General features: G+C 40.4%; 4 gene segments (V, D, J or C); 3 read left to right on the forward strand and 1 right to left on the reverse strand.

The window, feature by feature from the left end:
* Nucleotides 1–1949: 1949 nt before the first annotated feature.
* LOC130083258 (immunoglobulin kappa variable 1-8-like) lies at nt 1950–2633 on the forward strand. The segment is given in 2 exon segments: nt 1950–2056; nt 2193–2633. Coding segments are annotated over 2 exon segments (442 nt in total).
* A 5339-nt stretch (nt 2634–7972) lies between these two features.
* LOC130083255 (immunoglobulin lambda constant 7-like) lies at nt 7973–8726 on the reverse strand. The segment is given in 1 exon segment: nt 7973–8726. A coding segment is annotated over 1 exon segment (450 nt).
* Nucleotides 8727–10780: 2054 nt separating this feature from the next.
* Nucleotides 10781–11750, forward strand: LOC130083269 (immunoglobulin kappa variable 3-20-like). The segment is given in 2 exon segments: nt 10781–10867; nt 10976–11750. Coding segments are annotated over 2 exon segments (366 nt in total).
* Nucleotides 11751–15182: 3432 nt separating this feature from the next.
* Nucleotides 15183–15809, forward strand: LOC130083260 (immunoglobulin kappa variable 4-1-like). The segment is given in 2 exon segments: nt 15183–15269; nt 15382–15809. Coding segments are annotated over 2 exon segments (387 nt in total).
* The last annotated feature ends 1069 nt before the right edge of the window (nt 15810–16878 follow it).

Below are 16878 nucleotides of genomic sequence, written 5' to 3' on the forward strand. Positions count from 1 at the left end.
GGGGGGGGTTTTTCTACCGCCTTCGGCCCATTCACGGAGAATATCGCTCTGTAACACTTGGAGGACAGACATAGAGTGAAGCGCAGCGGCGGCCTGACCGGCGGCGGCGTAAGCGCGAGCATGAAAGAAGAACGCCATCTAGCGGAGGGCGGGCAGAGGTGCGTGGCGACCAAGTCCTCGACGGGCGGCATGGCTGCATAGCCTTTCTCGGCGGCTCCGTCCACCGAGCGCAGCGAGGCGGATATATCGGAGCGATTTCTAGCCGAGAGCGGTGCATTCCAGGATTTTGTCAGCTCTGCGTGAAGTTCAGGCAGGAATGGAGCGGCCCGGGTGCACGCGGGGGTCGAGCGCCGATGAAAAAAGCTACCGTCCATTCGGTTCGGGGCCTGCTCGGGTGGAGGAGACCACTCGAGACCGAGGCGTTCGACGGCCTGTGAGAGGAGGCGCATCAGCTCCTCTTCTATCCCGGCGCGGGTCCCCGTCGACTCTCTCGCGGATCCGAGAGATGACCAGTCTTCACTGTCAGAAGCGAGCAGTGAACAGGAGTCCTTCTCCTCCGCGGCGTCATCGGAAACAACAGAGCGGCCACTCGGCGGCAACTGAATGTCCGGCAGGGGCGGGGAGGGAGAGCGGGAAGCGGGAGGCGGCGGCGGCGGCCCGCATGTTTCCGCTGGGGGCTCCGGCGGCCTTTGAGAGCGGCGTTTCTTTTTACGCGGCGAGAGAATAGGCGGCGCGGGAGCGGTTTTCACTGCCAGAAGTCGTGCCCGCAGGGACGATAACGGCAGGCTTTCACAGAAGTCGCATCCTCCATCAGCGAGGGCGAGTTCTGCATGCTCGAGTCCCAAGCAGAGAGCGCAGATGACATGGCGGTCTCCGTCCTCGAGACGAGCGCGGCAAGAGCCGCAGGAAAAACGAGACATCTTTAAAAAGACGCTCGGCTCTTTTAGATATAGAGAAAAGGATACAAATCGTCGGATGGCCTAGCTTGCAGGGCGGCTGAAGGTGGCGAAGACGGCCGGCTTCTTCAGGGTCCTTGAGCTCGCTAGAGGATGCCTTCTTCGACGGCGATGGCTTTTCTCAGGAACAGCAGAAGCGTGCAGCTTGCTGAAGATGAAATGAATCAACATATAAGCCTGGGAGAGCTCCTTATATACACCATGGCCACGCCCATTCTGGCGGGTCATGACGCAATGAGCGCGCGGGCGCCTCTCATTGGAAGCGGGTTCAGCCCCGCTCTCCCATAGGCTTAAGCAGTTCTCTCTGAGCGAACCAATGAGCTGCTAGCTAGCCCGCTCTAGGTCTGCCGCAGAGGAACTGCGTTGTGTATGGATACAAAATTATGAAATAATTTTTTGGCTTCAATATCTCAGCAAAGATGAATCTTTCCCGCAGCGTAAGCTAGCTTACGCAATACGAGAGAACCTCTCGTAAGAGAACTGTACTCATAAATAAATAATTATTGAGTTTGACGAATACGTTTAAAAGGATTCTCCAGTCATTTCAGTGGCCTAGAAACATCTTCTTTGGTCTCTCTTTATGGTGTCCATCATGTTGAGATCACATGACCAGCTGAAACTGATCACATGACCAGCTGAATTCTGCTCACTTTATCTTGGTTGCATATCATCAGAAATATTCACTTGATATAAATGAAACTGCATGACAGTGAATAGATTATTTCTACAGCGGCTCTGAAAATGCTTCATCCACACTGAGAGATGTCAATATAAAGTCAAACCCTAGTGTCTTATCAGCCAAACATCAAATATTTCACAATTAATCAATATGTACAATTAATGACTAAATGGAAGAAAGTAAAATCTTCTATGTAGAGTGTATATGAGTTTGTTCTCAGCACAAGCTGTTGTAAATCCTGCCCACTTCTTTGCATTGTCAGCACATGCTTCAGTGCTCTGAGAGTGTTTATAGTGCTGTGAGTTTAACACTTCATGACTGAGAGCAGAACACAACACACTCTTCATCATCACACAAGACTAAACTACAACTATGAACAACATCATCATCTTCATCTGGACCATGGCACTGTTTATTCAAGGTTGTTACTTTTTAATATAATATGCCGTTGTTGTTTTGATCATTTTAATATACAAGTATAAGGTGATTAATATATTGCAAAAAAAAAACAATCACATCTCATTTACAGTCTAAAAGACTAAACTGTCTAATTTCAGAGATCTGGGGACAAGTGACAGTGACTCAGAATCCAGCAATGAAACCCGTCAAACAAGGAGAAACTGTTACAATCAGCTGTAAAACCAGTCAGCCGATCTCTGGCTGTAGTGACTGTGTGTCCTGGTATCAGCAGAAACCTGGAGAAGCTCCTAAACTCCTGATTTATTACATAAGAACCCTTCAGTCTGGAACTCCATCTAGATTCAGTGGCAGTGGATCTAACTATGGCAGTGATTTTACTCTGACCATCAGTGGAGTCCAGACTGAAGATACAGGAGATTATTACTGTCAGAGTTTTCACTATCCAAACAGTGGTCCAGTGTTCACACAGTGATAAAGAGTCGTACAAAAACCTCTGTCAGTCAGACGTCACAGTGACTGCACTGATACAGCTGAGAGAAACTGCAGCTGCTGATGGAGGATCACAAACTACACAATATCAATGTATAGCAAACTTTAAAAAGACAAGGTAAATGTACGGTAATATAAGATTTTCTTTATGCTAAAATACATTAACCCAGTTCATTGTTCATTGACTAATATGCCATTCATGTGTGTATCTCTCTCAAATGCAGGACCGACATGGAGATTTTAGACAGATATTTCATTATTTCATATGTATTGTAATAGTGGTATTTCTTGCAGTATTGTTTTCAATCAGTACGATAATCAAGTGACAGTGGTTGCTCAGGTGTTATTATGTTGTTTGGCTGTAAGAGTAGGTTGCAGGAGGGTTTAAATGTATTTGCTACAGTATACTAGGTGGTTATGTCTAAAGCTTTACATCAATGTGCTTTTTTTCTTTGATTTCAGTATGGTTTACTATGTAATGATGTACTGATGTTCTTTTTTGTCTGTTTTTAAGGGAGCCAGGAACCTTAATCCTGTTCCATATAATGCAGGCTATGTGGGACACAAAGTACACATAGACCAGAATGAAAAAATGGTTATGTTTGGTGTGTTTGGTGTCTATAGTTCTCGCTTCTCCAGCAAAACTGTTGGAAAATCATCAATGCCTGTGAAGAACAACATCACCATGATATTTACAGGTATTTTAAACCACCTTTTCAATGTACCCAAAACACCAAAAATAACGTTGTCAAAATAAGAACCAGCTTCTGGAAATCATCCCAATTCATGATTTGCTTAAACACTGTTTATACATATCCTTTAAAACCTTAAAATCAAATTGTCCAATTTTTATGCCTTAAAATATCTGTGAATGTCAGGAATGCAATTTTTATCTATACGAATAATTAATTGGATTATGAGGTTAGGATTATTTTTAAAAAGTAGTTTTAAAAGTTTAGTATAATTAATTTATAATAAAAACAGCAAACAATTACAATTAAGATGCAGGAATTAGTGAAGGACTGATGTCACATTCACCTCCTTCATCTGTGTCTTCACTACACTTCCCAGCATTCCCGGTCATCATCACCTGCACCTCATCATGATCACCGTCACCTGTGTCCCATCACCAGCATGGACTATAAAACACTCACTCTCCCTTCAGTCACTGGCCGTTTCTCAATACCAAGTACGCAAACTTCGGACTTGCGTCCTTGGTAGTTCGGACTTGCCAAGTTCGACTCAGGAGAACGAACTCCCGAGGACGAGAGGACGCGAGTCCGGTTATTCTGCAAATGGAACAGTGCGTTCTTGATCGCGTCACTCAGCACGCTCTGGCTACTCCGATTATCTTCATGTATATTTTAGGCAAGAATAAAACGAAATGCTACAACTCTGCCTCTTTTCGTCAACAATAAAACGAAATATGTTATAAAACACCACCCTGCCTCTTTTCATTTAAAAATCTTAAACATAGTAGCCTAATGACCATGTGGTTCAGGTAACGCGTATTATCTTCACTGCATATATTTATAACAACATGATCTTTTTGTTTTCATTTTAAAAATATGAAACAATATTTATTTTTATTGACATTTAACAAACAGAGACAGGGTTGTGTCATTTTATTTTATTGTACATAGTGAAGAGAATGTTAAAATAAATATAAAAATATATATATTTTAAAGTATATAAAATAAAATTACACAACCCTGTCTCTTTTTGTTAAATGTCAGTTTTAATGATCAATAATATCTACAATGATAAATAAGGCAAACAATTCAAACATAAGTAAGCTCTCTAATAGGCTACAAAGTTAAAGTTAAATAGCCTAAATATATAAAGTTATGAAACTTCACTTTGCCCTCAGCCAAAACGTTTTTTTTTGCCAAGGAACAAACAATAGTTTAATGAGACCAAAGATCGACTTATACACAAGACGAATTATACGTCAAGTTTATCCACTAGACATCAGAGCCAGCGGCAAACGTCAGAAGCACTAGCCGAGGAAAAGCTGTTCCAGTCGGGGTTGATGAGCGCTGAACACCCGGTGAACGCCTGGATGTCACAACTCCGAAAACGTCAGATACATTTTTCAAATAGGCGCTATCTTTATAAATAAACCAGAGATTTGAGCTTTAAACAACCTCATTCTCGCCTGAAACACTCTTAAAATTACATTTCGTGACACAATAGTATTTTGATATTACGCAGGTTTTCTCCTCTGCTATTGACGCTTGCTGGTTGGTGCGAGATGCATTCTGGGATACCTGGCTGTCTCAAGTCCGCACAAGTCACCTCTCGATGCATCCTCGGTAAACGGGGCGGATCAAGAACACATCCGGGGATTTGAACTGGACTTGGCTAGATGTGAACTTTGAATTGAAACAGTACTTGGGCAGAGACTGATGAAGTTTCACAAGTCCACAAGAACACAAGTACAGACAAGAACGCATATTGAGAAACGGCCATAGACTTTGAGATCGAATCAATCATCTTTATTTCAGCTTCATCACACGGAGGAAACAACATTAAGTGAGTTGTTTACAAGGGAAGTGGTGAGTTCAATATTCAAATTGAATAATGTTTTGTCTGTTTGAAGATAGACTAATGAATGTAATTTGTTTTGTGCATGATTTATGTTCGTAATATCACTTGTGTGATGTTAACAACCGATTTTATGATCTGATGAGCTGTTAAGTGAACGATATTGAATCGAAAATCATTTCAAGCTTGTGATGATTTAATGTGAGTGAATTAAGTGTGCTGTCCGGTTATGTGCAGGCCGGGTTTTTCTCTGCTTTTCGGACTGTGTTCCAGTTGTTGAATCACTGACGCTGAACTGCGTATTCGAGGAGAGAAACAGAGGAGCGGAATGGACTGACATTTCTTGTATTCGTGTCGGATAAACTGGTTGGATACATCCTTGAGTTTTCTTTCACACGTTATATTTCACAACTGAGTGGACAGAACATTTTAACGCTTGCTCAGTGAATGAACTGAGCGCTTTAGAGAACGACGTTATCTACTGATCCTTCCTTTTCCATAGAGACTTCCAGAGCTCATCCGCAGTGTGTGGACATTTATAATAGTATTCACTGTTCATGTGATGTGTTCTGACATTGTGAAATTTGAGTTATTTGATTATTTCATTTGAGTGAGGTATTCACCTGAACATTTCAGTGCCACAGTGAGAGATTGAATGGTCTAGCATTCAGTAACTTTGATATAACCTGTGGAATAGTTAGAAAAATAGTTCCTTGTTATAAATTAAAAGGGAAGAAAAGAAAAACTAAAAATTAAGAGTATTTAAACAGGGATTTAAAGAAGTGGTTAGAAACAGCACAAATATAATACTGGGGAAATAAGAGTAGACACCAGTGTTATAAAAGAAATTTCCAAATTTGAATGTGATGTGCTTTGTTTTTTAGTTGTTTTTCTGTCCGTTTTTTCTCAATTTACTAATTTTCGAAGGGTCAAATCATTTGAAATTTGACACTGATGTTATTTTTTTTGTTTTTGTGTTAGTACATTGTTATTTATTTTTTCCTCAATGCACACACACACACACACACACACACACACACACATATATATATATATATATAAACTAAATGTCTCTAAAATGCTGGTCCATGTGTTTCCTGCCTCCTACATCTTCTGAGGGCCAGTGATCAGGTGAAGTCTCCAGGGAACATTTCTACCTTTTACTTACAATAAACTGATTATAGTATCACACAAGTGTTACATTTGTGTATTGAACTCTTCGAGCTCTTACTCTCTAACCGAGTCAAAGACGATCTCAGCAGTTCAGAGGCTTCAGACCCTGACAGTGTTTCATTATAAACTGATGAATATGAACAAACCTCATCTCTCCATTAGTCAACTCTTCTGACTCATTTCAGAGAATAAAGTGTCAGACAGTGAGACTCATATTTGCATCATCAGGTGATTGTGTTCCTCTGAGAATCGAGCAGCTCCATCAGCAGATGTTCAGCGTCCTCACAGGAGCTTGATGTTACTGGAATACACCACTTCTCTAGTTTCTGGAGATATACTGGGGTTACAGACCATCAAATACAGTCTAATGTTTCTGTAGAAGATTACAGAATTACTGACATTCATCTCCTTTTCATACAACATTACAAATAATGTCATTTTGCTGAGAGTCATGAAAATCATCTCCACAGTGTCATTTCCATCACATCTCAAATGTTTTGTTGTGTCATCCATCAGCTGGAAGTGAAACCACCGCCTCCGTCTGAATCCCAATCAAATAGACGCTATCTTTACTAATAAACCACCGATTTGAGCTTTAAATAACTACATTCTCACCTGAAAAAATCTTAAAACTACAGTTCGTGACACAATAACAGCAGTATTTTTAAATTACGGGGTTTTCTCCTCTGCTATTGACACTTGCTGGTTGGTGCGAGATGCATTCTGGGATACCTGACTGTCTCAAGTCCGCACAACTCTGCACATATTATATGTCTCTCTCATCAAACACACATGATCAACTCCTCAGCTCATCAGTAGAGACTCCAACACCTGAAATGTTTGTCAGATTAGAGACATTGTTGGGGAAACACGGATGGTTTCATGACTGAACTCCATTTATGTATATTTTAACTGTGTGTATTTGTGTGTAAGTGTGTATCTGAGTATATTTAATGTGACTGTGCTTCGGCCATGTAAAGCCGTTCTTTAACCCTGTCAGTAAAGCTGTTTGACTCTGATGAGTCTGAGGTGAGTCTGTATCTCGTCCTGATCTCTCTTCGGTCTCGTCGTGAGCTCACAGTCTACAGCAGCTTTTGCATTCAGAGGGTGTTTTATATGATCAGCACATGCTTCACTCTGCATGTGTTTATAGCTCTATGAACTGAACATGACATGATCAAGAGCTCTTCTTCATCAACCAACAAACATGACTTTCAGCATCATCTTCCTCTTGACTCTGGCAGTGTTTAGTCCAGGTTTGAAGAATGATTTATGATTGTATTTTCAAACACTAATAACACTATATCATTACAATCAACATCAATCTTGTGTTTATGAAGAGAATCAGTCAGTGTTTTAATATGATCATCATGTTTTAGGTGTAATATATGATCCCTGTCAATCAAACCGAACACACTGCATTCAGTCACTTAAATTATTTTTATTATATTTTTTAAATACCAGCACCTTCTTTTGCAGAAGTGAAACTGTTGTGTTCCAGTCCAGATCATGTAACCAATCAGAGAGTGAGACTGAAAAGCCCATTTGCATTGTCAGGGTGGAGTGATTGTGATCTCTCAGAATAGAGCAGCTCTGTCTCCAGAGACCATGTTCAAACCCCAAGAGCTTTATTTGACATTTACTGCGACATCAACCTTCTGAAAAGCTCCTGCATCTTCATCTGTTAGTTGAATGATGTTGTCAGACACAAAGTGAACTTGTTGAGAAGCTTTATTGAATGTTGCAGCAAACACAGCAGATTGAAAGATCACACACACACACACACACACACACACACACGCACACACACACACACACACACACACACACACACACACACACACACACACACACACACACACACACACACACACACACACACACACACACACTCTTTCAGTATGGAGTTGTAAAGCACTACAGCTGCAGCACTAGACTCATGTGAATCCTGCCTGACACAGGACACTCAGATACGGCTCATCTTCAGGAGAGAAACATCAGCACTCAGAGCTCTTGTGGAACGAGACCTCATGAGGAGCTCCATCATGTGTTACTCTGCAGACGTACAGCTCTCCCTCTTCCCAGCGTGCTTTGCTGAGGGTCAGGACGCTACTGCGGCTGTAGCGGCCGTCCTGCTGGCTCTCTGCGCTGGTCAGAACCCCCTCGGTGACCTCTGACCCGTCCAGTGTCCAGCTCACCAGCGCCCCCTGTGGAGAGTAAGAGCTGAGCAGGCAGAGCAGTGCGGCTGAGTCTCCAGAGATCTGCAGAGAAGAGGGCGGCAGCAGAGACACTGAGGGCTTCACTGTGGGACCAGCTGCAGGAGACAAACACAACACATTCACAAACACACACACAACACACTGCACTGCACATTCACAGCATTTCAACAGGACTGAAGCAGCAGACATGAGGAATGCAGGACAAATCTCCAGCATCTGATCCTCCATGCCATTCAGCTTCACTACAGTCAATATATATATATATACAATATACAAACTACACAATCACTATATACATTTATATCAATCCTCATTATAATATATAGCATTGTAATACACTGAACACTTTAATTTGAACAGTTTTTATATCCCAAAATAAAGTGATTTTTTTTACTTAAGTGAGATATTCCAGTCAAAACACATGTCATTTTCAAACAGAATTAAAACACAATTGAATCACACATAAATCGTGCTTATATTATAAAGCACTGAATTATAAGCACAACATGAGCAAAAGAGATTCAGTATCATTGACTGAACTACAGAAAGTAGCAACATTTACATTCTGATGTCAAATCTCTTTTTACATGTATGATTTCTACAATAAAAGATGAACTAAATATGAACTCAGTGTAGAAATAAATGAAGGAAAAACAAACCTGTAATAAACTGAATAAACTCATAGTGAGACACATTATGGAAATATGTTTAGAATTTCATTTTGTGTCGTTGAAAGGAATAATGCCGTTCTTTTGAACGAATAAACATGACAATATCATTTTATTATTTTATTATATTTATATTTTATTATTATTCACAATATTAGTAAAACTTTACTTAAAGCCTTTATATATTTCCATTCTAAAAGTCTTTTTAATGCATTAAGCACATTACACATACACATTATAAAGCATGTATGATCACATGAATAATTGTAACTGCAGTTATAACTCATTATAATATTATCTATTCACTGTTAAACCTTCCAAAAATTATAATACACTAAAACACATGATAAACAACCACTTAAGATGTAACAAGGAATTTGCAAATATTTTAATGCATTTTAACTTTGGTTAGAATTATTTATGAAAAGATATAAGGCATTATAATCTACATTATTGAAACCTTTATAATGCATTATACATAAAGGCTTTAAGTAAAGTGTCGCCACAATATCTAATAATCATTATTATTAATAAATGTTGTTCTTCTTTCAATTTTAAAACACTTTCTGAAATCAAAATTTTATTTTTTTTAAATAGGTAATTAAAAAGACTTACATTTGATCACCAGTTTAGTTCCTCCACCGAATGTGTACCACAGTGATACAATCTAATGAAACGCTCGTACAAAAACCTCTATTCCACTCGAGTGAACACACACTCCAGCAGAGAGAGAAACAACACTTCAACACACTGATATTAGAAGATCCTCAGCTCTTCTCAACACTCACTCATTCAGATTTGACTAAATGCTTTCTGATATAACACTGTTTAAAGAAATATATGTGATGAGCTGTGACCTCTGAGGTGACCTTTGACCTCTTTGATCATGGATGATGTTGTGGAGTTTCTCATAATGATGCTTCTGTTCTTCATATGCAGATCAATCATCATGATTCACAGAAAAACCTGCAGCTTCACACTTCAATCTTCAGTGAGAATCTGTTCAAATAAAGACTTTATTGAATATTAGAGCCAAAGTCAATAGAAAGTGTGACAATGAAGATATAAAAGGTGTTTTGCATGTTCTACACAGTCAAGCATGTTTTCATATTCAAGGTGTGTTATAAAAGTATCTGGACTGGTTCTGAATCTCCACACAAGATCATGAAACGTGAACAAGCTCTAATATGTGTCCATCTTTAACAGCCTGTTTCTTCTCCATCTGATGATTTCAGACACACATGAGGCTTCATGATAGATGGAGTGACACCATGAACTCTGATTAGAGATTCACAATCAGTCCTGATACTTTCTGAACACACTCATGATTCATGATCTTACTTTAGTGATGGCGCTTCATCTAGTGGAAGTGTAGCAGTGATGATGGTCACATGACTGAATATGGACACAGAGATGGACGTTCATCTGCACATCCTCAGTGTCTCAGGAGTCACAATAAACATACTAAATAAAGTCATGATTGTGTAACTCTAGTGTATATGAGTTTGTTCTCAGCACAAGCTGTTGTAAATCCTGCCCACTTCTTTGCATTGTCAGCACATGCTTCAGTGCTCTGAGAGTGTTTATAGTGCTGTGAGTTTAACACTTCATGACTGAGAGCAGAACACAACACACTCTTCATCATCACACAAGACTAAACTACAACTATGAACAACATCATCATCTTCATCTGGACCATTGCACTGTTTATTCAAGGTTGTTACTTTTTAATATAAATATAATATGCCATTGTTGTTTTGGTCATTTTAATATACAAATATAAGGTGATTAACAAACTAACTGACTTTCTTTTCTCTTCTCCAGAATCCAGAGGAGTGACTCTGACTCAACCTGAAGTTAAAACTGTCCAACAGAGTCAAACAGCAACAATAGAGTGTCATATAGATGTAGGAATATTAGGCAGCTACTTAGCCTGGTATCAGCAGAAACCTGGAGAAGCTCCTAAACTCCTGATTTATTATATAAGCAGCCGTAATACTGGAACTCACTCTAGATTCAGTGGCAGTGGAACAGCAAGTACTGGACGAGATTTTACTCTGACCATCAGTGGAGTCCAGACTGAAGATACAGGAGATTATTACTGTCAGAGTTTACACAGTGGTCCAGTGTTCACACAGTGATAAAGAGTCGTACAAAAACCTCTGTCAGTCAGACGTCACAGTGACTGCACTGATACAGCTGAGAGAAACTGCAGCTGCTGATGGAGGATCACAAACTACACAATATCAAACCTTTCACACACTTTATTCATTTATTATGATGTACTAAGTAAACTTATAATCTTATATCCCTTACTAAACTGGACTAAAATGTGTATAAATGTGAGTGGAGCTTGTTCTTGTAAAGCTTCTTGTTCTTGTAAAGCCTCTACACTGTAATAATTGCACTTCATGCTTCACCAATAGAGGACACATCTTTATATGACTGAGTTCCTCTCTGTCAGCGAGAGAGTTTCTCTGGACACTTCAACGAGCATCTAGAAAGAGAAATCTCACACTTCACATCAGAAGGCCTACTCTCTCATCCCTGTGTAGAAAGACATGAATGAGACGCTGAAATTAAAATGGTTAAAAGCACCATCTTTAAGGAAAATGTACTAATCACACTGATGCACATTATGACAGAAACCATTAACAATGTTCTAAAACCATAAATGCAGTGATTATGATATAAATTCAGAAAAAAACTATTGTTTACTATAATTAAAAACAGTTTTTTTTATTTGTTTATTTGAAAAGGGACAATGTATACTGATCAACGTTCAGAACAAATGTAAGCGTACCCGAGTTAGCCACAGGCTAGTTTTCATCGGCAGTCCCCTTGCCAGATGTTATTAGGCATCCTCAAATAGTAAACTGTTATAATTAGTGCTGTCAAACGATTAAAATATTTAATCGCGATTAATCGCATTAATGCCATAGTTAACTTGCGATTAATCGCAATTAATCGCACATTTTTATCTATTCTAAATGTCTCTTGATTTCTTTTTGTCCCATTATTTTTTCTAATTGTAATGCTCGTATCAACATGGAAAAGTTGATCGGCTTGCTTTGTGCAAATGTTTTTTATTGAAAACAACATTGACAATACTGTGTTCAATTTCACACTAACATTCTCACTTGGAGCAAATAATCTCTCACACAATGTAACACTGTCCATCAATAAAAGGATGAAAGAAATACTGACGAGGTCCTGATATTGACGAGGGGGCGGAGAATTCGCATCAGCTGTGTGTGTGTGTGTGTGTGTGTGTGTGTGTGTGTGTTAGGGTTGCCACCTTCAATACAGAAAAATAAGGGACGCCTTATTATATGGGGGGGGAATCAATAGGAACAGATGCACTCAGTCTCTCTATATAACAACTCAAGTATATTGTCATAGCTGAATTCACAACTATGACAACAACAAACATAGGCCAACAAAGTTTGCAAGTGAAACCACAAAAAATAGGCATTTGGAGGAACTTGTGAGATGTGAACCATATTTTATTAACTTATTAAATTAACAGATCCATAACTTATTAACTTTAAATTAAACAAATGCTTTCATACTCAAAAAAAGTATATTCCCTAACCCTAACCCGTTCTCCCGAGGCATGCTGTCGCACATCTGACAAGCCACCGTGCGCAACAGAGAACACTCGCCGACAAATTGTGCAATTGGCTTGATACTCATTTGCGCTGACACTTTCCAGCCAAGTATTTGATTCCTCCCACTCTCGTCTGTACTTTTGCATCCGCTTTCGTTTCAGCGCTGGACGCGGGGGGGTATCTGGAGCAGCCTCCGCCATTCTTTCAAATCGACTCTCTGCCAAAAGACCCGCCCTCCTCTGACTCTGATTGGCGGTGAACCTGAAACAAACCAATCAATCCAACGATGGCAGCGACTCGCGAGTATCACCCAATCAGGGGCAGAATAGGACGAGTCTTCACAGAATGCCAGTGGGATGATTCGCATGAGATGCTGCGTTGAAGACAACTCCGAAAATACGGGACAAACCCCGTCCCGTATTGATTCAAAACGGGACGCGCTATTTTATTCTCAAATACGGGACGATTCCGTATTTTAAGGGACGGGTGGCAACCCTAGTGTGTGTGTGTGTGTGTGTGTGTGTGTGTGTGTGCTTGGCCATCAAGTTGTATTTCAGACTAGACGTGCTGCGATGATGATAGCTCAGTTCACAACGACAAAACACACAGATCACTTTGGTCTTGTCAGTCAATGGGATGGAACCATTTGGCAACTTTTTAAAAGTAAACTTTCAATTCAGAATCTTATTGGCATCCATTTCGGCGTCTCGCGTTTGTCATCCACTCAAAACGTAACGTTAACCAACTATTTGGCCGGCTCGCAACAAGTGTGTTTCAGGTCTAGCTAGATCCGGTGCTTTCAGACAGGACGCGGAATGTGTGGCGCTACGCCAGTTTTCAAAACTTTTTGGATGCCAAAACGTTTATTGGCTAGTAATTGTCACAACGGCAAACGTTGAACTATTTTGAATTTTGACAGCGGTGTGCGCGCCGCTGCTCTTGCGCTTTGGTTGACGAAGCAACAAAACGTCCTCGTGCGGCACAAGTCATTGAAATGAATGTGTTTCATAGCGCAGCGCTGCGCAGCGCTGCGCAGCGCCGCGTCCGGTTGCAAAAGCATGTGAAAAAAACTACAAAGTTTGCTAGGCCAAAAAGACCGTTAATCGCACGATAAAAAATTAATCGCGTTAAAATGGGTTTGCGTTAACGCCGTTAATAGCGCGTTTAACTGACAGCCCTAGTTATAATACAATAAAATTATTTATACAATAAACAAAAGGTAAACAATTAGACTGGTTTAAAATCACAAACAATCGAGTAAACAAGACGAGCAGATATAATCTAAAAATAGATGATAATATATGATACAGTTATTGTTGGTGGATGGGACCAGCATCAGTGTTGACAGTGTCAATTTTCAATAAGCCATTTCTTAACATTAATCTTAAATGAGTAATAGGATGGGCACTCTCTAATTAATGGTGGTACTGAGTGCCATTGATGTGATGCTGTGAATGAAAAGACGGGCTGACTGAATGCAGTTGTTTTGAGTGGAAGTGTGCAGTCCCTCCTAACTGCACCTCTTGTAACTCTGTTTGCATTCGATTTAAAGTTGACAAGGCCAAACAAAGGCGGAGGAGCTAAACTGTGCATGATCTTATAAACTAAGCAGACATTTCTGTTTTTTATGAGGTTTTCCCAACTAAGCAGTTTATACTTCTTTAGAATATGGCAATGATGGTAACGAAATGGCCTTTTGTCTAGAGCTTGTTTGTATAATGATTTCAGTGGTTTTAAGGCTGTAGAGTGTGCGTTGGACCAACTTATCAAACAGTAGGTGATGTGGGAGAGAGAACCAATGAGTGGAAATATACCTTACCTGCCTCAGTTGATAGGAGGTTTCTGATATACCTGAAATTAGCCAAACTGAACTTTACTTTATTACAGACCCTCTTTATGTGGGTTTTGAAGGCAAGATTTGAGTCTAAGTGTAGTCCTAAATACTTGTATTCCGAGACAACTATTAGTCTGTGTCCTGAAATGGAAATGTCTTGTTCTGCGTCTATGCGCGAGCCTTTGGAAAGAAACATACAAACTGTTTTTAAAACATTCAGTTGCAAACAACAGTGATTAAGCCTGGATGTGACCTTCACTAATACATCTGTTAGCTTGATTGCAATCTATGCAGCAGTTTTACCATGAGTACAAATAACTGTTACATGCAAAATTGAGGCCGTGGCACAGTGGCGTTGCTCAACAACTGTCTCTGAATTGAGGACATTTTTGATCACATGGGCCTATATTGAATATTACTTGTGGGTGTCGCACATCAGTCACGTGGTGCGCCGCATGCTACAGTTTCTCAGCACAAGCTGTTGTAAATCCTGCCCACTTCTTTGCATTGTCAGCACATGCTTCAGTGCTCTGAGAGTGTTTATAGTGCTGTGAGTTTAACACTTCATGACTGAGAGCAGAACACAACACACTCTTCATCATCACACAAGACTAAACTACAACTATGAACAACATCATCATCTTCATCTGGACCATTGCACTGTTTATTCAAGGTTTGTGAAATACGTGTTTTAATAATGATTATTTATTTTTTTTAAATGTGAAATATATGTTTATCATATACTGGATATCATCATTTTCATTTTTGTTTGTGTTTTCTTTCAGAGTGTAGAGGACAGATCACTGTAACTCAGAGTCCATCAATACCAGCAGTTCAACCAGGAGAAGAAGTCAGAATAAACTGTAAAACCAGCAGTGATGTGTATTATCATAGTTCTTATGGTCATTACTTACACTGGTACTCACAGAAACCTGGAGAAGCTCCTAAACTCCTGATTTATAGAGCAACAAACCGTTATACTGGAACTCCATCTAGATTCAGTGGCAGTGGATCTGGCAGTGATTTTACTCTGACCATCAGTGGAGTCCAGACTGAAGATACAGGAGATTATTACTGTCAGAGTTATCACTGGATCAACAGTAAAGATGTGTTCACACAGTGATAAAGAGTCGTACAAAAACCTCTGTCAGTCAGACGTCACAGTGACTGCACTGATACAGCTGAGAGAAACTGCAGCTGCTGATGGAGGATCACAAACTACACTATATCAAACCTTTCACAAACTTTATTCATTTATTATGATGTTCTAAGTAAACATATGATGAATTGATGAAAGTTTAATAATCTTATAATCTTATAACCCTTACTAAACTGGACTAAAATGTGGAGTAAATGTGAGTGGTGGTTGTTCCTGCAAAACGTCTCAGGTTACGTATGTAACCCTGGTTCCCTGAGAGGGAACGAGACGCTGCGTTTGAGACGCGGTGGGAACGCTCTGCGTGATTGCGTCATGAAGCACGTGTAAAATCAGTCCAATGGAAGCCCGATACGTCATGGGTGACGTCATAGACCAGGAAACTATAAAGCACCCTTGAAAACAGACCGCGACAGCTTCTGAAAAAGTCTGAAGCAAGTCGATCAGGGCATGCAGGAAGTATGGCAGGCAAACGCAGCGTCTCGTTCCCTCTCAGGGAACCAGGGTTACATACGTAACCTGAGACGTTCCCTTTCAAGGGAACTTCGAGCTGCGTTTGAGACGCGGTGGGAACCCCATACCCACTACGCCATAGTGACAAATGCCCGTTCTGTGTGAAGTCCTTGCGCACACTAAGAAGCAAGCAACCTCGCCCCAGGAGTGGAGAGGTCAAGGTCATAAAACCTGACAAATGTATGTGGAGAGGACCAACCTGCCGCATTACAAATGTCAAGAAGGGAAACACCCGAAATTAAGGCCGTAGAGGCCGCCATACTCCTTGTAGAATGGGCCCGTACAGCCATAGGTGAAGGCTGACCGGCCGCTTCATAAGCCAATGATATAGCCTCGACTATCCATTTGCTCATAACCTGTTTAGATGCAGGGCACCCTCTTCTGAGTGACCCAAAACATACAACTAACTGCTCTGACTTATGCCACAGGGCAGCTCTGTGAACGTAGGCATCCAATGCCCGAACTGGACATAACAGGTTCAGTTGTTCCTGATCTGGGGTATTAAAAGGTGGAGGATAAAAGGCCTGCAACACTATTGGGCCCCCAACATTAACTGGGACCTTAGGAATATAACCCGGTCTAAGGTATAGAAATGCTTTCACCATACCAGGTG

The sequence above is a fragment of the Rhinichthys klamathensis genome, unplaced genomic scaffold (assembly GCF_029890125.1).
Source record: "Rhinichthys klamathensis goyatoka isolate OS25496 unplaced genomic scaffold, OSU_Roscu_1.1 h1tg000054l_1, whole genome shotgun sequence".
In the NCBI taxonomy this organism is placed as follows: domain Eukaryota; kingdom Metazoa; phylum Chordata; class Actinopteri; order Cypriniformes; family Leuciscidae; genus Rhinichthys; species Rhinichthys klamathensis.